The sequence below is a fragment of the Durio zibethinus genome, chromosome 16, assembly GCF_047325235.1.
Source record: "Durio zibethinus cultivar Kanyao isolate XHJ-2024 chromosome 16, ASM4732523v1, whole genome shotgun sequence".
Taxonomy (NCBI): domain Eukaryota; kingdom Viridiplantae; phylum Streptophyta; class Magnoliopsida; order Malvales; family Malvaceae; genus Durio; species Durio zibethinus.
This window is the reverse complement of record NC_143177.1, coordinates 24,356,455-24,382,605: the sequence shown is the minus strand read 5'-3', so window position 1 is coordinate 24,382,605 and position 26,151 is coordinate 24,356,455. Positions and strand designations below refer to the sequence as shown.

At 33.5% G+C, this 26,151-nt stretch overlaps 5 protein-coding genes across 8 annotated transcripts; 2 read left to right on the top strand and 3 right to left on the bottom strand.

Moving 5' to 3' along the window:
* Window positions 1–275: 275 nt before the first annotated feature.
* Window positions 276–11,445, bottom strand: LOC111298071 (transportin 1). 3 transcript variants are annotated; one of them, XR_016328804.1, is made up of 29 exons: window positions 11,090–11,445; window positions 10,186–10,473; window positions 9,324–9,413; window positions 9,150–9,227; window positions 8,974–9,054; window positions 8,468–8,518; window positions 8,219–8,304; window positions 7,713–7,779; window positions 7,531–7,587; window positions 7,416–7,445; window positions 7,242–7,301; window positions 7,002–7,115; window positions 6,495–6,608; window positions 6,187–6,285; window positions 5,804–5,929; window positions 5,644–5,718; window positions 5,409–5,480; window positions 5,125–5,235; window positions 4,107–4,190; window positions 3,248–3,355; window positions 2,656–2,757; window positions 2,407–2,469; window positions 2,221–2,333; window positions 2,045–2,116; window positions 1,790–1,914; window positions 1,574–1,625; window positions 1,421–1,489; window positions 1,279–1,338; window positions 276–839 (listed from the first exon to the last, which is right to left on the bottom strand). XR_016328804.1 is itself a non-coding variant. In XM_022892764.2 (29 exons), exons 1-29 carry the CDS (start codon window positions 11,276–11,278, stop codon window positions 756–758), a joined length of 2,682 nt encoding a protein of 893 aa, XP_022748499.2. In that variant the 5' UTR covers window positions 11,279–11,445; the 3' UTR covers window positions 276–755. The 3 variants fall into 3 exon arrangements, 2 of the variants coding, with proteins under 2 accessions (XP_022748499.2, XP_089601730.1); XM_022892764.2 differs by having other exon boundaries at window positions 2,259–2,333; XM_089745604.1 differs by lacking the exon at window positions 3,248–3,355 and having other exon boundaries at window positions 2,259–2,333.
* Window positions 11,446–13,868: 2,423 nt separating this feature from the next.
* Window positions 13,869–14,829, top strand: LOC111298746 (21 kDa seed protein-like). The gene has a single exon (XM_022893473.2). It carries the CDS (start codon window positions 14,306–14,308, stop codon window positions 14,705–14,707), a length of 402 nt encoding a protein of 133 aa, XP_022749208.1. The 5' UTR covers window positions 13,869–14,305; the 3' UTR covers window positions 14,708–14,829.
* Window positions 14,830–17,113: 2,284 nt separating this feature from the next.
* On the bottom strand, window positions 17,114–19,666 carry LOC111298058 (uncharacterized). Of its 2 annotated transcripts, XR_016328803.1 has the most exons (4): window positions 19,016–19,666; window positions 18,752–18,934; window positions 17,514–17,611; window positions 17,114–17,409 (listed from the first exon to the last, which is right to left on the bottom strand). XR_016328803.1 is itself a non-coding variant. In XM_089745603.1 (3 exons), exons 1-3 carry the CDS (start codon window positions 19,664–19,666, stop codon window positions 17,588–17,590), a joined length of 858 nt encoding a protein of 285 aa, XP_089601729.1. In that variant the 3' UTR covers window positions 17,428–17,587. The 2 variants fall into 2 exon arrangements, 1 of the variants encoding a protein (XP_089601729.1); XM_089745603.1 differs by lacking the exon at window positions 17,114–17,409 and having other exon boundaries at window positions 17,428–17,611.
* Window positions 19,667–19,764: 98 nt separating this feature from the next.
* Window positions 19,765–23,928, top strand: LOC111298045 (putative hexosyltransferase MUCI70). Its single transcript, XM_022892748.2, has 8 exons — window positions 19,765–20,239; window positions 20,422–20,550; window positions 20,746–20,925; window positions 21,573–21,641; window positions 21,727–21,926; window positions 22,165–22,580; window positions 22,983–23,167; window positions 23,336–23,928. Exons 2-8 carry the CDS (start codon window positions 20,469–20,471, stop codon window positions 23,707–23,709), a joined length of 1,506 nt encoding a protein of 501 aa, XP_022748483.2. The 5' UTR covers window positions 19,765–20,239; window positions 20,422–20,468; the 3' UTR covers window positions 23,710–23,928.
* Window positions 23,929–24,418: 490 nt separating this feature from the next.
* On the bottom strand, window positions 24,419–26,020 carry LOC149514467 (uncharacterized). Its single transcript, XM_089745601.1, has 2 exons — window positions 25,841–26,020; window positions 24,419–25,008 (listed from the first exon to the last, which is right to left on the bottom strand). The coding sequence occupies exons 1-2, from the start codon at window positions 25,991–25,993 to the stop codon at window positions 24,808–24,810; spliced, it is 354 nt and encodes a 117-aa protein (XP_089601727.1). The 5' UTR covers window positions 25,994–26,020; the 3' UTR covers window positions 24,419–24,807.
* Between the last annotated feature and the right edge of the window lie 131 nt (window positions 26,021–26,151).

Genomic DNA, 26,151 nt, shown 5'->3' with positions numbered 1-26,151 from the left:
AAGATGTTTACAAGAGCAGTAAAGATAAGATCACGAGGAAAATGATACCCGAGGAAGAAAAGAGAACAGGAAAGATGGCATTCAAAGAACGAAAGTAGCCAAAATTCTGCTTGAGGGCCAAAAAGGTACAATTTCCAGCGACTTAAAAACACGTTTATTGTCCCTATAACCCCAATGCAAAAAATTATGGTGCTCCACCCTCCAATAGTATATTTCAGACCTTGAATGATACATAAATAACACCCAAAACTTCTAATAATCAACATCTAAAGCCCTTGTACAAAAATCTGTGGGAATCACAGACTGAAACCCTATCTAATTAAATAATCAAAATAAGGCAAAAATCTCATCAGTCAAAAACAAAGAATGCAATGCTTGAACAAGATACTTTACAAATCCTTCAATAATAAAACACCAAAGAAAACACCCTCTTGAAGCTTGGGAGGCTGCATTCCTGCATGCTAAATCCATACACAAAGAGTCAACAGCTTAACTGCCCCGAACCAAGCACCATGGGGGCAAAGCCAATTTGTTTTTAAGTTTTTAAGAGGTGCAAAGTTGCTTCAATGAATTAAGGCAAGAAACTGATGCTTTGCCTCGGGAAAATCATGACGACATACCGATCTTTACTTAAATCAATCACAGCTCCTATATTAGTCGGAAAAGGCATAAAATATACTGTTGGTACCAATGCTGATAGACATCTCTAAAAACCATAGATACTGTAGAACACTGAAGCATGGATAGTCAAGATCTTATACTTGGTACTTTGATAGTTTGTCCTTCACAGGTGGCTCCAAAGCAGACATACATTGGTCCCATGCCCCATTTGCAAGCATCTGCAAGAACATTTATTGACTGACTCAGTGAATGAACCTAGTCTAATGCATGTTACAATTTTGTTTCTATAACTACTAGTAAAATTATAAATCATCAATGAATTATCATGTTCCCTTGTTTATAGGATGAATAAAAAGAAAGGAATAAGAATAAAGAAGGAAAAGAAAATGAATTTTCAATCAATAAGAATGCACTAAACAAGAGATTCACTGCACTAAGATAACCTAAAAAATTGTTGAAAAGAGAGTTTTTGGCAGATATATATCCAAAATGAAGTAATGCGTGCGATAAGCAAGATTTAAGGATTTTTAGCATTTTAACATATATTAAGATAAAACAATCAGCAAACCACAAAATTCCAGCAGGAAGAATTTTCTAATGTATAAGCATTTAAGTAATTGTTCAACAGAAGGAAAGCCTATGACAACAACACCCTACCTGCTTATAACCATGCAAGACCTGGCAAACTTCATTATGTAGTTCTTCGCTCCTTATTTCCTACAGACAGAACAATTTCAAAAGCTCAAACTTTAGTCTAATATATAAAAACCTCAAAAACAATAAATAACAGCATCCTTACATGCCAGCTTGCAATAGCTTTGCACATGAAAACAAGTGAACTCAGAGCCCCTGACGGATTTGTCCTGACCTGAAAAAGTTTAGTATCATCCAAGCACAAATTAGATTATTGATTCAACTGTTAATGAAAACTATTACAAAAGCAGATGCATACCAATGCACATAGACCACGAAAAGCATCTTCTTTCTCAATATCATCACGTATCCTGCCACAATTTGTTTGTCAAATGATTTGACATAAAGACAATGCTAACAAAATAAGAATAGAATTCTGCTCTAATAAGTGTAACTAAATGTATCTAACCATAGCAGTAGCTTAACTGTACATCAAGAAATAATTTATTAGTAAGGGAGATAAATTAATACTTACATAGACAAAGAAATACACCATGATTGCATGAAATGCTCCATGTGTGGTGATACAAGATCTGGACAGACCCATGCAAGCCTCCCTAGTGTAATTGCACTATTTTCAACAAGGGACTTGTTGAGACCCTGCTAATCATACACAGATGAGATTATGGTATCAAAATGACTCATACAGGAACTAATGCACAAACACACAGTTATGCTTATATGGGCATGCAAGCCACAATAAATTTCCCCAACAGAAAGGGAAGATTACCTCTGCATGCTGAAGGATTGGAACCAAACATGTGATCACTGTCATGACAATTGGAGAAATTTCTTCACGAACCTGAATTTAAAGAGTCAAATAGTCAGTTATGATAAAAGAAGAAAACGTGACATTAAAGCAGCCAAAGGGGTGTCAACTCACGAAGGCAATCAACAATAACTAACCTAATTTCATCAAGCTGCAGAATGAAGAGCTCACATACCTTAATTGCTAGCTCTCCAATAGCCCAACACGCATTGTTTGCTACTGAAATGGTTTCCTTTAACTTGGGAGTGTTCTGCATGGACATATGCTATGTAAAACTATAAAGATGGCAAACTGAGATTTGGAATCCCAAAATGAGACCTTACCAATTCCTTGGCGGCAATATCGAGAAATTCAGACAAACGAGGATGCAAATGAATGGGGCAGACCTAATCAAATTCAACATATAAATAAAGTGGATCAGCTGGGGCCATGCCTGAGTCTTTATATATTAAGAGATCTACAAGCTTCATTTCCCTAGAATCCCCTTATCATGGCAAAAGAGGGAAGGGAGAAATTTTAAATTAGCGTATAGCTCTAAACTAGAACAACCGGTGGATTCATTTTTAACATACTTTTGCAAGGTCCCCAACTAGAGCAAAGGCACTTTGTCGAACATCATAAGCATCATCCATGCAACATTGCAGAAGCAGGTCCCTCAAATTGCTCTGTGCAACCTGCATATCAAGTCCAAGCGAACAAATGAAACATACCAGTTCACATTTTAATATAAGATGTTTAACTAATCACAAATTTAATAGTTAATGGCAATATCCAGTTTGCAACACCAATATCAGGAACAAATGGACAAGTCATCAAAACCTAGGTATGATTACGATTAATCTTTCAAAAATCAAATGAGGAGATATAAAATTTTAAAGGAAATGTAGTGTTAGAAAGTTTCTATGAATCTTTGTTGAATGGCTAATTAGCCATTCAACCAACAAGCATCAATGGGTTCTCTGCAACAACCACTGTGGCTAAACAGAGTACGATTGCTGGCAATTTTGCTTCACATGAATTTCTCATTAAATAGAAACTTTCCGCACTGCCCACTTTGGAGCAGAATAGGAAAAAGAAAAGGCTGGGGCAAAGAGGTAGGGGAAGGGGAAGGGGAAGGTTGAGGATCACGTCTCTTTTCACAAGAGCAAAGGAGAAAACAAGTACCAAACTCTCTATTCCACTGCCAAGGCCCTCTGTAACTCCAGAGAGCAAATCAAGCGAGCATACAATGAACTCCTTATCAAACTGAACCCCAGCTGAAGCAGGATCAACCTGCAATAGAAATTCCCATCAATGTCTTCAAAAAACTATAACTATGTATGTTTATATGTCTGACAAACAATGGTTGATGGAGTAGGAGTAGCATTAGCATGCAAATATAAAAGCAATTGCATGACAAATCATTTAGCGAGGAGTATCACAAAGGCTAAGTTGCTTTGAGGCAAGGTTCCAAAGATAGAGATCTTGTAGTAACTGTCTGGTATATTGATCAGAACTAGTGATTTTAACTACAGCAATAGGCAAAATTTTTCGGCTGTTGGATATATATGAAAATGCAGATAGATGCACTTGATTTATCTTAACATCTACAGTATCTTTATGCCGTTCAAATCAAATAGATTAGAATCTATATCTATATATCTATATATATATATATATATATATATATCGTTACAGCAAATAAGGTAGAACTGACACAAGTTGAAAGAAAAGTACTGTACTTAATATATTCTATACAATGTAATTTCACAGGTCTTGACTAAACATCTAGACATTAAAAACTAACACATGCTACCATTCTATCACTGATAAAATTAAAGATAACAACATGACGGAACAGAGCACAAGTCATTTTATAAAGCAAGGCACTAGTCAATATGCTGCTTAATTGATGAGTGCAAAATATTATAAAAGCATCAGCCAATCATGAAGGACAGAAAGCACAAATGAACAAATTCAAATTGAAAAATAAAATCAACCTAAATTGTTGATTGGTAGAGAATTGAGTCAAATTTATCAAAACCTTGGCCAATTGTTGAGTCTGGATGATATTTATGCACCTCTGGAAAACAGGCTGAGCAAATTGAGAGAATCCAGTACCCAATGCCTGAAAAAGTAAAATACATTAATCCTAGTTGTAACTCTACCAAAATTCTTTACAGACATCATACATTAATCCTAGTTGTAACTCTAACAAAATTCTTCACAGACATCATCTCGTCAAAAAATATAGCAAATTAATTAAACAAAAGATTACATGAAAAAGTAGGAGCCACAGATGTATCTGCTACTATCAGCATAAAGACTAATATAACTCAGAAATGCATAAAACTGGATAGATATATTGTGATAATAAAATGTTTAAAAAAGCTATGGTGTTTAGCTGACTGCAGGTTACAAGAATTAAGCAAATTGATTGCTTGTATACACTTTCAATTTTTATTAACCCATCTTCCAAATTATATTGTGCAGAAAAACAAAAAGGTAAAAACCGTTATAGCCAGTAACTACATTCTGAAGGGAGACGAGGTTCAGATGCTCAGTGAGTAGATAAAAAACAACCAACAGATGAAGCTAGAAAAGAAGAAGCATGTCTTTTTGAGATTCACCTCCCCCAGCCCATACCATATAAACATATCCAGAATTGCAGCTTTTTTGCAATTTCATATAGCTTATCACGTAGAAGTATCAGGTTTGGTGTTCGCAGTGTCGTATTCCCAAGTCCCTCAAATTGAGACAAATAATTTTTTCGCTTGTAGACCGTGTTCTCTTTTATTGCAGTATGCATTTAAACTCTTCACAGAAGACAAAATGGTTCGACATAGCAAGAACAATTTAATTACAACTAACTCTATAGCAGCTTGCAGTTTCTTTACAAAGTATTGCTAGATGTATCCAACTACTTGGTGACCTCAGAGTGAGAAAAAACATAAAAAGCTAAAAGCAAACACTACATCAAGGATAAAAGAGAACACCACCACATATCCCCTCCCAAAAGAAAAAATAAACAAATGAAAAGGTGAGAAGAACAGTTAACTGACCTGTGCTATGGATGTAAAGCACTCAAGCAGTGGAAAGAGATCTTTGTCAGAGTTTGAAAGCTGCTGCCACTTTGCAATGAGTGGTGGCATCAAAATTTCAAGATAAACAGGCTGCAAATGATAAAGCCAGTCAATGGAGAGAATCATCTTTATCACAAACAAATAAACCCACCAAAAGTCCAATAGCTTTTGGGTATAACAAGACTCTAATACACATCAGAAGGAAGGGATAAAAGTGTGAGGAACATTATTATATTATCTTTAGTAGTACCACAATGATATACCTGATTCAATTCCCCTCCAACAGCATCTGCTAGAGTTCCAATAGCATCATAAACAATTCTGAGATTCCGTCTCTGTTAATGATTATACACATAAAAATGAGCAAAAAATTTTATTCAATAGTGAAGGGGAAGCAGCATATGAAATAAAAAGGTAACTACAGACAGTGCACGGTCTCATAAGTCATAATTGCAACACTAAAAAGAGCTTATTATAATGCAGAGGCCAGTAAACAACCTGATACTTGCCAAAAGCACACATAAGATGCTGTAAAATTACTTCCAACCTCGGTGCCAACTCTTCAGCGGCTTCCTGCGAATGAATAAAACAAATTTTGAAATTCATGTGAATTTTAAATCCTGAAATGCAACAAGTCATGCAGCAGGTTTATAACAACCTCTTCAAGTGTTGCAAAAGCCGAACAAGCAGCCTCTTGAACCCGCTTGTTAGTATCCAAAATCCTTCGCAGGAGACCCATAAGGGCTGTGTCAAATTGCTCATAGCCTTTTTGGTGACCACTATCCTGAGATAAATAAAACATGAGAGTCTCAACCAAAGAATTCAATGCAACAGACAAAACAATAAATTGAAGCTCATCAGTGGTATGTGCCAAGAACAACAAATGAGTTGAATAAGATGCAAAAATATAAACTATTTTCTTGGCCATGGTGGTTATTTATCCTTAATGGTTTAAAAAAGGTATTAAAAACCAAACAGCATCAAAGAGGAGGCTTAATAGTCTTGAGGAGAAACAACTGATGGAGCAAATTTAATCCATACCTGAACAATGTATTTGCTGAATCGAGAAAGAGTCCAACAAGAAATACTCCTTATGAGAGGAAACTTATCATCTAAAAGGGGAATTAGAAATGCCACAATCTGCACATTTGAATATGTTTTTCCAATAATTCAACAACAAGCATGGCAAAAACGAATAAAGTAAAAGCATTGCCAAAAGCAACAATAATAAATTTAAGAGCATAACTTGATTCAAGGAAAACAGATTAATGGTATATATGTACCATTTATTCTTCACCTTGTAATCAACCTCAAAACTTTGTGCATCAGTACAAAACAACAAGAATTACCTCAGATAAATGAGGATAAAGACCATTAATGCAACCTTCACCAATTGCACCAAGAGCCAAAACCGCAGCTTCCCTATCTTTCCAGGCTTCATCACCACTAGCAGATAACTTGGCCTGCAGAAATTCAACAATTGAGAACATTTAAACAATACAACACCAAAAGAATAAATTTTTATGTAACTCCTATCACAAGTCAACTGACTTTCAAGATCACTATTTTCTCTAATTAAGTTCCATGCACACATGCAACAAAAGTTAGGCATTAAAAAAAAAACATTTGTGATTCAAACTAGCATAGCTATATCATAACAAATGAATTAAGTTTGTAGATTCTTCAGCGTCAAACAATCTGATATTCTGATATGCTCATGGAATGAACTGAATTAATATCTTTTGGCCAAGATGAACTCATAACAAACCTATTGGATGACCAGCAACATCAATAGAAACAATAAAACAGTTACAATTTCAATGATCAAACTTTAACATCCCTGATAGGTGAGTTACCTGAATAATAGGCATCAAATTAGGAAGAATTTCATCTCCAAAAACATTTGATAGAACATCGAGAGCTGCTGCACTGCATTTTCGTAAGTTCCATATATTGTATGAGTCGTCATCCTGTACCAAAATTATTGTTTAAGAAAAAGTTCCACTAGAAACACATTTTTCTAAAATTAAGAGACACATAGAACTTAGCTATGTTAGTTGGCTCTGATTGACTGGCAAATAAAAAAAATTACTTACATCATCTTCTGCATCATCAGAACCATGAAATCGCGATGTATGAAATCGAGGTTTTAGATCCTGAAGAGGAATTATGAGAGAATATATCAGGAAGGACATTCAGCAAGACAGAATGCTGATATGTGACAAATTACAGAAAACTAGGAGCACAATGATCAAAAACAAAATATTAACCTGATCTCTGTCTGGAAGAGACTCATCATCCTACAACAATGAATGATTCCAAGTAAATTATCAATTATACTTGCCAATTCAGATAATCCGAAAGAAAAAGTTGACAAGGCATAACCTCAGCATCAAGAAGTGACTCATCGTCATCAGCATAAACCATGTTTGACAACAAAATCTACCCAAAAAAAAAATAGTAACAGATACATGAAAACTAAGAACAAAGATATTATAAATGGTTCTGCAAAAAGAAAAGGAAAAAAAAACACTAAAAATATGAAACTCAGCAGAGCATTAGCATACTGGAATTAAACGTGGCAAATATTCTCTCAAATACTCAGATGGTAACTGTGCATCGCAATATGCAGACCTGCCAATCAAGATCAATATTGAATCATAAACATTAGCTGGGGTTAAAATGCTTGTAAAGTTAAATGTATGACCTTCATTCCTGTCCATGACCAAATTCAATAAAATGAATCTATATTTCTAACAGAAAGGATTAAGAATATGATGGCTATAACATTCAAAATCTTGACAACTACAGTTCAATTTACAACATAATAGCACATAGAGGCAGAGGCACGGAGGTAAGCAACCTCCAACACTTATGACATGTTTAACTCACATATTATGTGACACAATCAGTGGTGATAAAGTAAAAAAGGTTAATTTCAGGAGACATTGCATTCCACACTATTAGTTTGAAGCTTGTCAATCTGCAAAAGCTATCAAAAGTACGGTTTTAAAAGAGCTCTTAATCTGCAGATACGACATTCAGACATGGAATGCATAAAGAAGAAAGTTACCAAAATTCACATGCTTCAAGTGCCACTTCATCATCAGTGTCCTTATTGACTTGCAACATATATTCAATTACATTCTTCAAATGTGGCTGTGAAAAAGTGAAAATCACATCAGAGAAAAGAAAAAGTCAGTTGTGGGTAGACATAAAAAGACAAAAGAGCATGACATAGAGACTACAAAAAGTGACACTATACAATGCAATTAAAAGAGAATGTGAGAAAACTAAAATGTAACAAACAAAATATACCGACCTCCAGAAAAGATGGGTGGACTTCAATTAGCTGAACAAATGCTGCACAAACCTGATCATTTGGCAAAAGAAAATGATCTAAATATGCTCGAGCTTACAAGAAACAAGATAGCATTCCCAATTCATCACTAACTCATAATACTAAGAATTTGCAAATGTTATGCATAAGAAATTTGGTAGGATACAGAAACAGTTCCTTTTGTAGTATCCTAGTTAATACATATACTAGCAGTGTTCAGTATTTTTATAGTCTCGTGACAGAAAAACCCTTGCACCATTAACATCAAAGGCTACATTAAAAACATGTCCAGCTCTAATACTGCATCTTCTAAATCAATGATGAAACCAGAAAATCAGAAACGAAAAGTGACCCATACCAAGCTTTTATAAAATCAGTAACTTATAAGGAAAATTAGCAAATACTTATAGCAGATTTAAGTACCCAATCCAAAAGACTGAATTATAATTACAAATAATAATACAAGAGGAAAAAGAGAAACTATTCACCAATTTCCGCACTTCTGCAGCTGGGTCATTAGCAAGTACAAACAAACCCTGAAGGTATTTATCCATAGATGTATATAAAGCCTGCAAGGTATTAATGTATAATATCAAGCACTGCCCCAAAAGTATCAGAATGATATCCATTACGATTAAGAATATGAACTTTCAAGTTAACTTACAGAAGGCATCAACATAATGTATTGATTTACAGAACCCAATGAAAGCTTTCTCAGAGAAGTATGTGGAGACTGAAAAAACTGCTCATAGAAAAAAAAAAAAAAACATAATTAGCAAAAACAATTGAGAATTGATATATGCATGATAGTATTTTACTAAAAGGAAATGCATTTGACCTGAAATAATCGAGGAAGGAATATATTGATGGGCCTTTCAGCTAACCCAGGCACATCTGAATCCAGCACTTGTGGTATATCCTCACAAATCTGTTTTACAAAAGAATGATTGATGTATTAAGTGTAATTAAGTTGGTAAAAACTTAGCATCTAAATGTGTCTTTGCTGTGGGAGCTTTTGTCAGCTAGATTAAAAGTTTGATCCTCAAAATGCACTACGACCATCAACAATATAAATAATCATATACATTAACACATGAAATTTTGCCCATTTACAATCACCAGGGATTCATTGCTATTCATGTATAAGTGACAAAAGCACCTAGAATATCTGAAACAGGTTTCCAATATCATAGAATATCATGGATTTTGCACCAGGGAAACTTTGTATATAAGCTATATGCATATTGAGAAGAGAAGACAGCAACAAGGAAAATAAATAAGTAGAACTTGTAGGCACCCTATACTGGGGCAATTTTAATCTAGAATCTTGTTCCACCGACAATGCTTGTTTATGTGCAGGGGAATCTAGTTCTTGAAGGCCAAAGAATAATCTGCTTGATCTCACCAGATGATATGGGGAGTGAATATTACATCCCTAGAGATTTTACGCCAATACCAACTTCATGCGACTAATGCTGAATGTTTTCAAATAGCTTAGAAATTATGGACTAAATTAAAGCCACGTGCTTTTATTGCTTTAATTGACTCCTCCAAAATTTTATGGTTTAAACTATTTAAAAGTATTATAAAACCAAGGTTTTGCATTGAATCAACTAAAAGTCTAAAAGGAAGCTTCTCCATAATAATATGACAACTTACATTCAACGATGATAGAAATTAGAAGATCACTCACTACATACCTTTGACAATGCATCCATAGCACCTTCCATGTGATTTAGGTCATTGCTATCCAAACAATTTACTAGAGCTTGCAACAGCTCAGGCCACCCCAAAATTCCCCCTAGTTGAACAACCACAGTTACAATAGTTCCAACTGTTGACCTAATATGTTTATCTGCTGCTCCTAAACAGGGTAACAATTCTGACTTTATATATTGTTGGTGTGCAGGGGCCATTAACTTATATGCAGTTCTGAGATTATTTTTCAGCAGCAGACCAGCAGCTTGCCGAATCTCTATTGATTTACCCTGCATAAATTTCAAAAAATGAAACAAAGTTTCATTTAGCACATGAAAGCAAACAGGCGTTCATAATATATCGAAAGGCAAGTACATCATCCATTGCATTAGACACCAACATAAGGGCAAAACTACATCATACTAATAATGTTTAGATCAAAAAACATCAATCCCTGCAGTAACTAAGAAACTGACTAATAACCGCATTCCCAGTTTACCCAATCAAATGCAAGGACCAACATTGCCCATCAAAATCCTTGTTTAACCAAAAAAAATACTATCCAATCAATCCAGAATCCAGTGGTTAGAGGGAAATTCAGTTTCAAACATTACTCCCTCCATAAACATGTAATCCAATCACTACATAGAATGCAGTTCATCAAAGAAATACAAACCTTTTTAAATTCTATTACAAAATTATAAACCCTACAAAGACCAAATTCAAATATTCTCCAGAGAGACATCAATCCAATAAAAAGAAATTCCACAAACCTCCATAAACATATAATCCAATCAAAACCCATAATCCAGTTCCTCAAAAAACACTAAGATCCAACCAGAAAAGAAAATTCTACTAAACTAGTTTTTTTATAAGGGACAAAAGGAACGAGAAAACGTAGCAAACCTCGGCTCGTGCAAAGATAAAAACGAGATAGTTGTTGAAATCAGGGAACTGAGAGTAGTGCTGAAGCTGTTGCCAAATCTGAGACTTATCAGCGGAAGACGAAGGCGATATCTGCTGCTCCAGTAATCCACAGATCTCCTTCAACCCCTCTTCTTGTGGCTGCCACGAAGCACTCCCAGTCGCCGCCATTCCTAAACAGATTCTGATTCTAATAAAATTCAAATTCTCTGATTCCGATTCCGAGATTTAGAATGATTTTCAAAGAGAACGAAATTAATGGGTTTTCAGTCTTTTTGTTTTTAGGGGTTTTGGAGCAGCAAAGAAGAAAGGGGAGAGGAATTGCCGCTGGGGGGTTCGCTTATATATAAAAAAACATAAGTACTAATAAAAGGAGGTTTTTGAGATTGCTTAACAGCTTAAGTTTGATCGGAGGCTTGTAAATTGTAATAATAAGATGGCGATTAGATTAGGGATTTTAGACATTGTCGAAAAGTTGGACTGTGGACCGTTGGATTCTCATCATTGTTTAGTTTTGTAAATTTCTGTTTGGGGTGTGAGTGGGGCGTGGGCCCTTGAATTATTGAACCGTGGGGTGTCACTGCTAGGGTTGGCATCGGTCCGCATCGGGCCAGGTCGGGACTAAGTTTTACTCGTCTTGAATTCGATTCGATTTTATGTATTATTAAATTTAAATATAATTTTATTTGAAATTTTTTTATTTTTTTATATACGATCTCGATCTCGATCTAATATTATATAAATCGTACTTGATCCGATATAATCTGAAATTAATAAAATATTATTTTTTAAAATATAAAATATTATTTTTTAAATATAAATATTTAAAAATATTATTATATAAATATATATAAATAAAAAATTAATTAATTAAAAAATAATTTTTTATATATGATTGAGTCGGGTCGGATTTGTTTAAAATTCGAATCCGTTCTGATCCCGATTGTTTCTTAATCTTACCTGACCCGAAACTCGAATTTCAAAAATAAAAAATCCGACCTCATATGGTCATATTGGATCGGAACCTGTCGGGAATGGGTTTGATTGTCGACTCTACTCACTGCTTGAATTCAAGACTCTGATTACTGTGTAATTAAAGATGGCAGGATTAAAAAAAATCAAAATTTGATTAGTATTTAGTTTGATTTAAATTTTTTTATTTGATTTAATTCAAATTTAAATATTAAAAATATAAATTAAATATAGTTCAGATCTTAAAAAATAAAAAAATTTAATCAAATATAATTATCTATTTTTGTTAATTTTATATATTTTTAAAATTTTTATAAAATAAAAATAATTATTTTATATTTAAATTTATAAAATATAAAAAACAAAAAATTTAAAATTTAAAAATTGATTAGCTAAATAAATATTATTTGGTTTGGATTGGTTTCAAAAATAATTAATTTAAATTAAATTAAAATTTAAAACTTTATAATATTATATATTATTAAAAAAATTCAATCAATTTGATCGATTCAAATTGTTATCAACTTATAAATGATTATTAAAAAAAAAAAAACAAAGTAGTTTCCATCTGTTTGGATCGGAAATATATATTTTTTACTAACCCACATTCCCAACCCAAAGAGAGCGTTAAGTTCAAGATACGGCAGACGGGTCTTGGACTTTCAAGGAAATTTGATTAGGCTCAAAGCCCAAAATAAACACTGATTTATTCCAATCAGCCCAATCGCTCCTTTTAATTTGGTCTGCCTAAACCAAATATTTTAGAAGGGTTAAAATGAAATTTAGAATTATTAGTTCCTTCGCCAACTTTCCTCAAACTTTTTCCAACCAAACTATTCTTGTATTGAAACATGATACTGCGTTTCTTTATATTGTCTTATTGTTATTAAAATTTTTGTCTTCCATGCCTTTAATGTCAAAAGTGATCAGATCCTCCAAACATATAAAAAAAACAAAAGGATCAAATCTCCATATTAGGTATTGGACTATAATGAAATAGGCGAGTGGTTGTTATTTCTAAATCAAAAAGCTGCGAAAAAAATTTATATATATTATAATATTTAACATTGTAATTATTTTGAATATTCAAATCTATATATATTATCTTTCAAGGTTACAAGATATGCACACCGATAAGGTTTGCAGATCTTATAATTTGTATATTCTTATTATATTTCTTTTGTGTTAATTATGTATAAAATATAAAAATTATTATATTTAATTCGTATTGATACATCAAATAAAAATTTTTTTTTATTTTAATCAAATATATATACAATTTGTATAAAAATTTTAGTCGTATTATTTTTATATTTTTTTATATTATATAATTATATCATATTTAAAATTATCACATTATATCGTGAAGATAATTATTGTCTCTTCGAAAATCGACCGTTATTTCTTTTTTTTCAAAATTTTTATGTTATTTTACCTTTTGATAACTAACTGTAAATAAAAGATGTGATTGAATTGGAGTAATATATTTATGTCTTCTGTTTTATTGGTATTTTTGCGATAATTTATTTAGATATGTATTTTTTTTGAAAGTTTTGATTTTTACAGTTAAATAAATATTGATTTATGTGAACATTATATAATTTTAATTAACTTTTTATATATTGATATTTTCATTAAATCTTATCAATATATTAATTTGATTTTTAACAAAAAAAACTTTATGAACTTGATGTAAAGAATTTTACCTACAAATATATTCTTCCTCACTTTAATTACAATGCATTATTTTATTAATTAGAATATAAGAGCCCTGCATTATTGTCAATAATTTAACACTTTTTCCAATGACTAAATTTAATTTTTAACTGTTTTAAATAATAATAATAATAAAAAAGCCATTCATCATTAAGAGTGCAATCTAAGGTGCTGATGGGTGCTATAAATTGAGTTGAACCAGTAGCGAGAAGCATCCGGTACCCAAATAATTAAAGAGCTTGCTGCTTCTCAATAATGGCAATGATGAACACCAAGATAGCTATGCGATTGGCCCTTCTCTGTGTTCTTGTCAAAATCTCAGCAACTGATTTAGTGCTTGACAACGAAGGTGATGTGCTCCGCCCCGGCGTTTAATATTACGTTGTGTCAGCAACATGGTGCGGTGGTGGCGGGTTAAATATAGGCCCGGGTAGAAATCAAACCTGCCCATATGATATAATCCAAGAAAAGTTTGACGACCGGCAAGGTATTCCGGTGACATTTTCTCCTATGGAAACCACAGATGATTTCATCCATTTATCATCTAACCTGTTCATCAAGTTCATTCCTGATCAGAAAACCCTACGTTGCTCCGAATCAACGGTGTGGAAACTGGACAAGTTCGACGAATCGGTTCACAAATGGTTTTTGACAACCGGTGGGGTGGAAGGCGATCCAAATGCTTGGTGTAGTCGGTTTCAGATTTGGAGCGGTGGGCCGGCTGGTACTTTCATCTATAAACTTGCTTTCTGTCCTTCGGTCTGTGACTCATGCCAAGGTTGTTGCATGGAGATTGGAAAATTTTCATCTAATTTACTTGACCTGCAACGTCTAGTTCTTAGCGACAATGGATGGCCGTTCATGTTTGTCAAGGCTCGTGGTCGGGATCTGAAACATGTTGTCGATGTCTGAATTGTGTCCAACTCCTCGTAGCAGTTACATTTGGAGGTTAAAATAAAAGATGAGGCTCTGATGCTTTTGTCTTGTGTGATTTGTTTGATAAAATAAAATTTATCTAATAAATTAAAATTCAATTCATGATAATAGTTTTGTTATTATTTATGACTACGTATGCTTTTATTATCTTTATAATATTTAGAAATGATAATTAAAAACACGATATAATAACATAATAATAATATAATACAAATAAAAAATACGAAAATGATAGTTTAAAATTTTAACAATAATTATATATGAGTTTAACAAAAAAAATATATATTTCATATTTTTGTATCCACACGAGTTGTGATATATAAATTTTATGTAAAACATGATATAAATACACGAATATCAATTTTTTTTACGATACAAATACATGAATCACCAAATCTAATAATATTAACCATTTTATTAATGAATAATGCCTTATTACATCTTTTACCCAAAAAAACAAAAAAGCCATAGAATCTATCTATTAATTAGAAAGCTATCAATTCGTAATAAAAAAAAAATCTAAAATTAATTAACAATACTATTGAAATTGGAGTTGAAAGAGTTAATATGGTTAATTCAATTCCAAAGAAAGTGCAACAATCCAACAATTCAAGTGCCAAATCATTACAAAAAATAATGAAAAAAATAAACTTTTGTAATTTCAAAAATTAGTTGGGTTTAATTAAAAGTGTATTTCCCTTTTCACTGCATAAAAATAAATATAATTAAACCTAAATTGTGTTGAGTAATTTTTAAAAGAGTCGAAATCTTGAGAAATATAACTTTTTAAGCATAAAAAAGACCAATTGACGATGTATTCCATCACCTGAATTACATTGATTTTATCTATTTGTCGGGCTGATATTAAAATTGTTGTTTTGTATATCCTTGTAATGCCAAAGTAGGTCCAATTATCATATAAGATAAAGTATTATATATACTGATGTGATATCCATATTAGATGTGTAATGCTCGATTCAGCATGAAGGACCATCAAAGATGTTTTTCCGATGGGCACTATAAAATAATACCATACCATTGCATGGAAAGCAAGAAGACAAAAATTTGGATTAAAATAAAGTACGTTTAAAAAGTATAATAAAAAAATAGTTAAAAATTTTAATTATATGATATTGTTATAAAAAATATTATTAATAATTAAAATATCTAAAACATTTGTATAATATAATAAATATTAAAAATATAGGATAATAAAATGATTTTTATTCCAAAAATATTTTTTTATCACTGAGCATATCTTGAGGAGCTTTGCGGTTTGGATTGATAAATCTAGCTTTTAAACCTAAAAATCGAAAATTTTTTATTGTTTAATTTTATGTTTTGACCCAAACAGTTGCTTTCAACAGCGATGATAATCGAAGCTAAAGGTGTGGTTAGGGGGCAGCCACGATGATGGTTAGTCTTCCTCGCGGGTTGGCGGCCTAGTGCCGCAGCTGGGAGAGTCGGTTGCCATTGGGATTGTCCGTCCGAACTTAAAAGTTCATTCAAAATTTTAAAAGATTTAAATATAAATATTAAATTCGTTAAATGAATTTAAACAAATAAAAAGGATTCAATTAAAAAATAAAACCAAACTTAAATTTCAACATTTAAAGCTTAGACTTGACCCAATTTAAAAATTAAAAAGTATTTTTATTATAATAATTTTTTTTTTTATAATAGACAAGATTCATTTACTTTATTACTTATAATAAGATAAAACTCAATTTTTTTTACGCAAAATATTAAAACAATAATTTAATTTAATTTACATTTAATAAAATTAAATTAAATCCAAACTCAAATGATTCGTAAATTCAATTAAAATTAATTACATTAATAATTTATTTAAAAAATAAAAACAATTATTTTTCTCAATTTTAAATATTAACATTTTGGATGGACTTGAACTTTATTATTACATGTCAAAATAGGCTTGGACAAAAAATGAAGTCCGAAAAATTAAGCCGGGTCAGACTTGAACTTGCTTAAAATATTAAAATATACTAAACTTGACCCGAACCGACTTGACCCGGACTATGAGCAACTCTAGACATTGTCACCCCTAAAAAATTTTAACACCCTTATATTGGTCCACCTATTAAAGAGGTGTTTGAAGAATGATGCAATCCTGACTTTGTGTTTTACTGGTATAATATAGTAATGGCTATAAATATATACAGGATTACCCAAGAAGAAAAACAACATGACCAGATTAATCAAATAGGAATGGAAGCAAATTCCTGAATAATCCCAATTATAACAATCAAGTAATTTCGAGTATTGAGCATCAATCATCAATTGAAGCTTGGAGTTGAAAATGTAGCAGGTGATACAAATTCCAATGGCAAATCCTTCGAACTAAAAAGATATGAATAACCATGACAATTAAACTACTTAAATTTTTTACAATATAAGAATTAAGCATAATGTTTTATACAAAAGGTCATTAGAACATTTTCTACAATGCAATTATCCAGGATGACAGTTGATCTGTTGGTTCTAGAGCCAAAGAACTTACAATTCATTAGCTGAGTGATATATTCCAAATCAGATAGGATACAGGTGAACTTTGCATCGAGGAAAGGGATCCTCGAGAGCCCTTAGAAACAGCTGTGCTCCCATTGAAGTGTCATTGTCATGTGGATCAAAACGTTGACAGGGATTTGCATAAGTAGCTGAAATACCATTGCCAGTTACTAACAAAAATAAACACTAACCTTCCCTTATTTGCAAATGAAAATAAAACAGTAACACATGGATCATGTTTTTCATGGAATACCTTTACATAAAAATTTCTGTGGATCATACGCCACTGATGCATAAGAGAATTTCTACCCAAAGGCATTTGAATTGTCATTTTTTTTGTTTTTCGGCAGCCTGTTCAGAATTAAATGTGAGGCACGAAAAAGAAAAATATAGGAGAAGGGAAACAGATTGTTAACACATGGTGTAAATTCAAATTACATGTATATCAGAAACACTAAAATACCACTATCACAAAAGTGACAAGTAACTCATTTAAGCAAGATATAATAGATTCTAAGAATACTAATCCTTCACAGATGCAATTCACAACCACATCTTGATCATGTAGAACAGCTAGAACACCCAATTGCTACCCACAGAAGATTTAAAAGAGTCTACAATGCATAGCTTTCTTTCCCATGCTATAATATCTAATGCTTACAATGGCAAAAATATAGGTGACAATAAATTTAATTGCTAATGCCTAGATCAATCTACATTCAGGATTTCAACTCCCCAACCCACTTGAGAGGAAAAAGCAAAAGCAAAATAAAAGCCAAAGTCATAAGAAACTCCTAACCAAATATAAATTCTACTTATCCTCAAGAAAAATAAAATTGCATGGTAGCTTTTAATTTTGGTTGCGGGTGTGGGATTGAGAATAAACTGAAGATGTCACTAACAAAAGTTAACAGCCAAGGGAAGCAAACTACACCAAAAATAGCAAAAACAAAAAAAAGAGAGAGAGAAAGAAAGAAACTGAGCTTAGTGAATAACACATTTCTGTAGAATAGAAGATGCAGAAATTCTTCATTTATAGTAATTCATATTAAAAATTAGTTTCTCTAACACCACTTCCATACTTAAGTAATTTACATCAGCTGTCCTTAGATTCTCCATGCTGCTATTTCAGTTACTAGGGAATCAACAGACAAGAGCCATGGAAAAATCCCATAGAAAGTCGCTAAATCCAGATACCTTGCCACATAAGACTATATCAGTGCAGCAGAACAGAAAGTACCAATCCTCACTCGACCATGGCAAATGCCAAGTTACTCTGATTCATTATTTAGGTAAAATGAATGTTCTAAATGAACATCAGTCCAGTCACCAGACTTAACATTTCGGTCATGGAATCTCATATACGATATATGCATGTGCAACAAAGCATTGAATGTTATTTGATAAATGGAAAATGACTTGCCAATTCAAGAAATAATCTCCAAACTCCTAACAACACAGAAAGAAACAGATCACACAACAAGATCATACCTTTTTCAGTTTCTGGAGAACAGCATCTTCAAACGCTTGGTAACCAGCCCCAACCAAATTACTGAAACGATCAGTTTCCTCGGCTTTCTGCATAGCTGGAAACTCTGGGGCTATTGCCGGTTTAAGGGGCACAACTAGCAAAGGATTGGATAGACTCCCACTAACATTTCCTGTGGCAGCAACCTGAAAAGCAAAAACAGGAAAGTTAGGAAAATAAAACCAAAAAAAAAAAATGATAAAATCATACAAAAGAACAGAACTTACAGCTGCCTCTTTAGTAGCCATGACAACAAGAGCAGACCCTTTTTTCTTTGAACTCTTGACTACAACATCCTCAACTTCCCCAAACCTGGAAAACAATTCCCTTAACTTCTCCGCGGTATAATCGTCCCCAATTTTCTCCCAAGAAACCTTCAAAACCTTCTCTTTATCCAACCCCCCACCCCCACTATTCCCTTGATTCAAGCCCGAACCCGAGCCTGTCCCCATACTCGCACCTTTATTCGCGTGCATTTCACGTATCCTCGCAATCTCATCCTTCAATTTCCTGGCAATTCTCTCCTCTTCCTCTTTAGCCTTGACAATGGGATCAGGGGCAAACGAGGCACGTTCTCTATCGTCCAAATCCGACATCATTTTCCGTCGCTTGGAGTCTTGCTGAGCAAAACGGCGTTGCTGGTCACGTTTCACGCGGAGTAGATCATCGAAGAGCTTTCGGGCTTTTTCATCGACGAGAATTTCGTAGGAAGATTTGAGCTTTATGAAGTTTTCATGGGCGTTTGGATCGTCTTTCCGTTTGTCGGGATGAAGATCGCGGGCTTTTTCTCTATAAGCTTTGGTAATTTCTTTTGTCGTCAAATTGGCTCCTTCGTCGCCAGAAGGCAATCCCAGGACGCTGTAATGGTCAACGTCCATCGCTGATTCTAATTCGAAAGAAACCAAAATCAGTAATTTAAAGCAAATTGAGAAAATATACAGAGAATTGAATTATCAATGAGTTGGAGTAAGTTAAGGGTTTAGGGTTAGGGATTGCAGTTTTTTGTTCCCAAATCCCAACCGATTTGGAAAGAGAGATCGGGTCTGAACTGGGCCCTATTCATGGGCTGGGTGTGAATTAAACAGTGTCATTTAAGTTTTTTAGGTTAACCCAAGTTGAATTTTGTTCGTAAAGCCCAGAACCCAAATTGCTTCAAGTTTGGAACAATGCAAGGCAAGAAGCACCGACCCTCTTCACTTCATAGCTTCATGGGATAGAATACGTGTGGTTATTGTTTCTTTCAGAGTTTCATTCATGATTATTCATGAACAGCATTAACTGTTCGGATCTTTTCTTGGTTTGTCTTCTCATATTTGAGTCTGAATAGAACATCAAACTTCCTTCTTTTGCCTGTATTTTCTTTCTCTTTTTCCTGTTTTTTCTACGTTGCTAAAGGCGCCAGCCATTGTCTCCAACGAACAAACTGAAATCTATGAATTTCTCGGACCTGGGTATGCCTTATATTTTGGTTTCGTACACTTTTCCCACTCAAAAATCTTTTTTTTTTTTGTTTTATGGTTTCTTGGGATCCTTATTTTTTGATACATTGGGTTAAAGTTTCGGTTTTTGTTTGGATTTAATACAAGCGTAGTTGATTAGTAACTTTCATTGTTCAATTTCAATCTTTTTGTAGAGCTTTTTGAAGTTTTTGATTGGTGATGAGGTGAAAGTGGGGATATAATGGATAATGAGCTGCAACGGTCTGTTTCTTTTCGGTTAAGCCGTAGGGGAGACCTTACTAATCAACGCCCATTTGCTAAAGGTAAGCAATATCTATAAAATTTTCACATCCCTCGATGTACTTATTATGGCATTGGTTTATGTTGTGTAGTAGTATATCTTTGTATATTTTAAAATGGAGGGTAATTTGTATATGTTAACTGTTTGTTTTATGGATTATGATTTTGGGATTGGTTGATGAGATGTTGTTTCGCGGATTTTGATTGTTTTGATGCAGATGATGGAGGTGTTTTATTTTCTTCAGTGAGGTTGCCACAAGATAATCCAATGAAGTTTGTGTGGAAGCAGGGCTTTATTAGATTGGTTCTTGTAGCTGGCATTCTATGGATTTTACTTATTCTTATTGTATTATTATTTCATGTTTGGTCTTGTCAATCTTCATTTTCTTTCTTTTCAGGTACTTTCAATACTTTTTTTTTGTCTCTGTTTACTTTGGTATATCTGTATGTTTATGTTCGTTTGGATTTAAATTGTCAGCCTTTCTACTTGGTTCCTGGAAAAAACTGAGTTAGGAGAATGAACTCTGAGTTTAATATCTTACTGATCTAGTTCCTAAGGAGCCCAATGAGTGAACTAGGCTCAGATTGGTGGTCTTGTGTTGGGTCCTAAAACCTGAATGATGTAAAGCTCCTTCAGTGTGCTAAATCCAGCAACCGATCATTGTAGAGTTGATTGAAATTTATGTTTCAACATAGACCTTAAGTGCACTTATACTATTTCAAGAATGCTGTTACTTCAACATCTATGCTACGACATTGTTTGGCGTAGTGACATCTTTTGTATTTGTTAATTAATTAATCTGGTAAGACTGAGAAAAAGATTGGTGGCTTTTCTGTATTAGCGAGGTTTCTAAACAATTCAGAAGTTGCTTTTGCTTTCTGTTTTAGTGTGCCCACTAATTCTTGTTGTTGTCATGGTTTATCATTTATAAAGGTTACATCCATGCTTAGTGAAAATGTCCTGTGCAATCTAAAATTTTTAGTTTGCAATTGCAACCATGTTTTGTCATGGTTTGAGACAATATACTTTTCTCTTCACATGCAGCTAATTGTAACAAAGAGGGCAAGGTATTTATCACAATGGACTTGATAGGATTTGCTCCAAAAGCACATCGTAAGATCATGCAGACTCTTCTTTTTCAAAATGCTGATCTCTGTGTTTTTATACGAGTGATATTGATTGTAAATTAATCAAATAGGTTGTCCAATTCCAATAGCTGGTGATCCTGACAAAATAGTTATTCCAGAGGGAAGAACACCAGATGTAATCGTTAAAGATCTAACCTATATTGAGGAGGAGGATTTGGTTAAAAATGGATCTCAGTACCTCCCATTATTTGGAGGCAACCAAAGCTGGCTGCAAAGAGAAGAGAGTTTTAAATTGAAGCCTAGCATGAAGGTAGAACATATTTAATTTGCTATTTGTCCCCAGCTTTTATTCATATGGGTATCATAACAAGGCAAATGATGGTCTGGGAATAAAAAAGGTTTTTTCCCCTATTTAGTTGTTAGGTTTCATATATTTTGGGGATGAAAATTTTCTCACTCTTGTGTTTGCCCTCACCTATCCTTACCTATTTTACATGGCTGAAAATAAAATTCAATGACTTTATTGTGTATTATATTTTTCCTTTCAGGTGCACTGTGGATTTCTGCAAAATGGCGGTGCTGACATGAATCCTGTGGATATTGAGTATGTCAAGAATTGTAGGTTTGTGGTTGCATCTGGGATTTTTGATGGATATGATATGCCGCATCAGCCATCAAATATAAGTGCTCGTTCTAAGAAACTCTTCTGCTTTCTGATGGTTGTTGATGAAGTATCTCTCAAATTTATTAAAAAAAATGTGACCATTAGGAAGGATAATGACAAGGGGATGTGGGTGGGCATATGGCGTCTTATACCATTGAAGCATCCACCTTATGATGAGCCCAGAAGGAATGGGAAGGTTCCCAAGATTTTAACCCATAGGTTATTCCCTCAAGCACGGTACAGTATTTGGATTGATGGTAAAATGGAGTTGATAGTTGATCCATTGCTCATTCTTGAAAGGTATATTGACGTGTTAATAAATTGTTAAGAACTTTGCTTTTGCCTTAATTTTTCCAGTTAATGGATGAGAGGAAAGACAATCTGTTTTGATTTATTAAAGCATGTATCATGAACATGGATATTTATAAATTAGGTATAGTCTAATGTTATTGAATTATTATCTTTGCAGCTTACATATTTTTTCCCTGTGAATGAATGAAAGGAAATGCAATTACTTTATATTGATTAAAGCATGCATCATGAACATTTGATACAATATAAATTTTACCTGTTTGATGGCAAATATTCAACGAAGAACCTTCCTGGTTAGGACTTGCTACTTTTTTTCCTGACCACATGAAGTTTGAATTATTATCCTGTTGCAGAAACAGTTAGATTATATGAATTATTTTCTATTAACAGATACTTGTGGCGTGATAAGCACACTTACGCTATTGCTCAGCACAAACATCATCGGAGTATATATGAGGAGGCTGATGCAAACAAGCGGAGAAAGCGATATGCCAGACCTCTTATCGATCTCCACATGAAGATATATTACTACGAGGGAATGGAGCCATGGAGTTTGAAGAAAAATACTAAAAGCGGTATGAAGGGAGATGTAGTATTCTGATACAATTATAGAAGTATTGTCTCTTTTTAAGTAGCGAAGTCCATGCCCTTGCAATGAATTGCTAAAGGATGTATAATACTCTTGTTATAGTTCTGTTGATGCAATTTTTTTTTCATGTTACTAACTCTAAAACCAAATGCAGATGTGCCGGAGGGAGCCATAATTATAAGGGAACATACTGCGATGAATAACTTGTTTAACTGCTTATGGTTCAATGAGGTCAATCTCTTCACACCAAGAGACCAGCTGAGCTTTGGCTACGTTGTATACAGGTTAAGGGGCTTGTTTAAGTTCTTTATGTTTCCAAATTGCGAGTACAATTCACTTTTTGTCTTGCACCTGCATACTCGGGAGCATTCGTCTAAAGTAGAGTGGGTGAAAAGTTTGAGTGAGTTTAAGGGAAGTGGTAGTAGCATGAAAGAGAGTAGAGGTGGATTTGGCTTGTGGACTACTTATCCTAAGAAACTTGATTCAGTTATCCTGCCTTCGGTGGTAAGAACATCAAAAGCAGGCTGATGGTCATTATAAGCAATCTTGATCATCTTTCGAACTTGAAAGGATTATCAAATGATTTCTTTTACGGATCTATCCCTGCTTCGTCAAACACGTATACCCTTGTAAACTTTTGTATAATTGATGGAAGAGAAAGGAAATTGTTTCCATAACATGACTTCATATTGAAAGTAGTAATTATTTTCAGCCTTACATAAACATTCGTAGGTACATTCTTCTGGATAGACGTGTGAATTTGTTTATATTATATGTATTGGATTTATTGATGAACATAACTAGACAATGAAACTTGGCTGATAATCTCGTTCAGCCTCCTATTTAAGTTGCCAAGTGCTTCAATGTGAGGCTCTTCTTCCTCAACAGGAGTCACTCTGGCAAAGCTCCCTTCTTCAAGATAATCTACCACTTGGTTTGCAGCTTCAAGTGCCGTCACATAATATTTCTCCTATTATGCAAGGAATAAAAGAAAACATGTTCGAACCAATTATACTTTGAGTTCATTTTTTAATTACACTGTTTCCTAATGGAATATGAAATCTGTCACCTTTTTATCCTCCAGCACTTCACAACCTTTAGCCTCCAGTGACTACACCCATGGCTCAAAAATCTTCTCCTTAGTGGTCTCTCGACAAAATACTAAATAGAAATGTTTCTATAACCATCCATAATATAAAACTTTACAAGAGTCAATTTGAGTAAAAGAAAGATAAAATATCAGAATGACAATGCAAAAGGAAGGGAGATTTTGACATAAATGAGATTATGAAAGTATGAATATAAAACAAAGATCAAGAATCTTTTCAACTACATGTGACAGGAATGGGAGTTTTGCTGTATATGGTTGAGTGTAGTATAAGTCTCCCAATGGAGTTGGCAATTGAGGGAGTTCCTGGTATGCAGGAAATTCAACCTGCAGAATGATCCTGGATCGGTTTAGACAGCCAAGAGCAACTTTTCGGAGCCTCATAATTATTTATCTTTCCAAGGTTTTTCCAATGCAAGAAATATCTTTCTTTTTGAGCTTTTACCATTCATAATTATTCTTCTAACAATGACGAGCAAATTCTTGCTCTATTTTGCAAGCTCAGTTCCACACAGATACTAGAAATTATTGAAGGATGCGATTATAACAACTCTTAAATTAGTTGGAATGACTTGTTTGTTCAGCACAGAAGGCAAACTAAAAGTAAATACCTCCAAACCCTCTCCTGAATACCATGCAGATCTTGTCCAGCTGGTGAAGGGCTTGATACCCAAACTCATCGACAAGGCAAAATATATTTTGATAGGGATACCAAAAGCCTAACCAAAAAAAAGAAGGAAGTAAAAAAAAAGGTTAATACAGGAGATCAGGCTTCAATCTCCAATCAAAGAATCTAACAAGCAAATTATTATTGAATATTGAGGACCAACTAGGGTTGACAGTTAAATTTACTTTCGATAGATTTTGATTTGATTTGATCTAAAGTCAAAAATTTTTTTTTTTGAAAATCAAATTTCATGTCAAAATAAGTTGAAATTAAATTTTAAGTCAATTTAATCCTATCTAATATATATAATATTTTTTAATTATTTATTTATATAATTTTATATTTATATTAAAAATAAATATTTTATTAATTTTAAATCAATTAAAATTAAAAATGAATAAAAATATATTTCAACTGGATCCGTCGTTATCGTAGGAGCAACATAAATCATATACCGCACATTATAGAATTAATTTTAAGGAAAATATTTTGATCTGATGCTATACGACCCATGTCGGCTATGTCCTCAAACTTGGGGACAAAGAAAATTTTGGTTTGGATAGCCCAAGATAATAGGGTTCATGTGAAACAATGTTCACAGTTATAAGCTCAGCATCAACGCGCTCTTATAAATGGAAAAGCCATGCCTTTTGTGGTATCTTTTTCGTATCTACCAGGCAATAGCAGTTTATCTCCAAGTAATTAGAATGCGGATTTTGTCATTTGCTTACATTGTATAAGTTGAACATGACAGAGATGACCAAAATAAAAGTTGAATGCCAAGACCATCACCAACGTCAAGAACAGTAACATCAAATCCCAACCCAACAACTCACATTTCACCTAAACTGAAAGTAGTTCAAGTAAAGACAAGAGTTAAAAACCTGACTGCGGAGATGTTGAGCTGCATCAAAACCAGCACAACCCAAGCCGACTACAACAACTTTCTTCTTCTTCCAAAACCCAACTATCTTACTATGCCTGTTTGATATAGAAGGTGTCAAAGTGAACCATTTAGTCATAGCCATAGCTAACATGTTTCTGCGGATGTCGTTCCTCGATGGCTTTACAAGCAAATGTCCTTCGACTGCCTAGCTAGTCACTACCCTGCCCCAGGACTGACTGTCCTGAAAATACAGACGTGGACACAGTGCTTCCTGTTTGCTACTCTCTTGGCCACAAATTTTGGTTTTTT

What these genes read in the sequence shown, in the direction of transcription:
- LOC111298058 (XM_089745603.1), bottom strand. Translation starts at nt 19,666, where the DNA reads ATGGACGTTGACCATTACAGCGTCCTGGGATTGCCTTCTGGCGACGAA. An exon ending in TGGCTACTAAAGAGGCAGCT is followed by an intron (nt 18,935 to 19,015) that starts GTAAGTTCTGTT and finishes TTTGCTTTTCAG; the next exon opens with GTTGCTGCCACAGGAAATGT. An exon ending in TTCTCCAGAAACTGAAAAAG is followed by an intron (nt 17,612 to 18,751) that starts GTATGATCTTGT and finishes AATTCTGAACAG; the next exon opens with GCTGCCGAAAAACAAAAAAA.
- LOC111298045 (XM_022892748.2), top strand. Translation starts at nt 20,469, where the DNA reads ATGGATAATGAGCTGCAACGGTCTGTTTCTTTTCGGTTAAGCCGTAGG. An exon ending in ATTTGCTCCAAAAGCACATC is followed by an intron (nt 21,642 to 21,726) that starts GTAAGATCATGC and finishes TTAATCAAATAG; the next exon opens with GTTGTCCAATTCCAATAGCT. An exon ending in CCATTGCTCATTCTTGAAAG is followed by an intron (nt 22,581 to 22,982) that starts GTATATTGACGT and finishes TTCTATTAACAG; the next exon opens with ATACTTGTGGCGTGATAAGC.
- LOC111298746 (XM_022893473.2), top strand. Translation starts at nt 14,306, where the DNA reads ATGGAAACCACAGATGATTTCATCCATTTATCATCTAACCTGTTCATC.
- LOC111298071 (XM_022892764.2), bottom strand. Translation starts at nt 11,278, where the DNA reads ATGGCGGCGACTGGGAGTGCTTCGTGGCAGCCACAAGAAGAGGGGTTG. An exon ending in CTCTTCCAGACAGAGATCAG is followed by an intron (nt 7,302 to 7,415) that starts GTTAATATTTTG and finishes ATTCCTCTTCAG; the next exon opens with GATCTAAAACCTCGATTTCA. An exon ending in AGACTCAACAATTGGCCAAG is followed by an intron (nt 3,356 to 4,106) that starts GTTTTGATAAAT and finishes TTTCTATTGCAG; the next exon opens with GTTGATCCTGCTTCAGCTGG.
- LOC149514467 (XM_089745601.1), bottom strand. Translation starts at nt 25,993, where the DNA reads ATGTTAGCTATGGCTATGACTAAATGGTTCACTTTGACACCTTCTATA. An exon ending in CTCAACATCTCCGCAGTCAG is followed by an intron (nt 25,009 to 25,840) that starts GTTTTTAACTCT and finishes TTTTTTGGTTAG; the next exon opens with GCTTTTGGTATCCCTATCAA.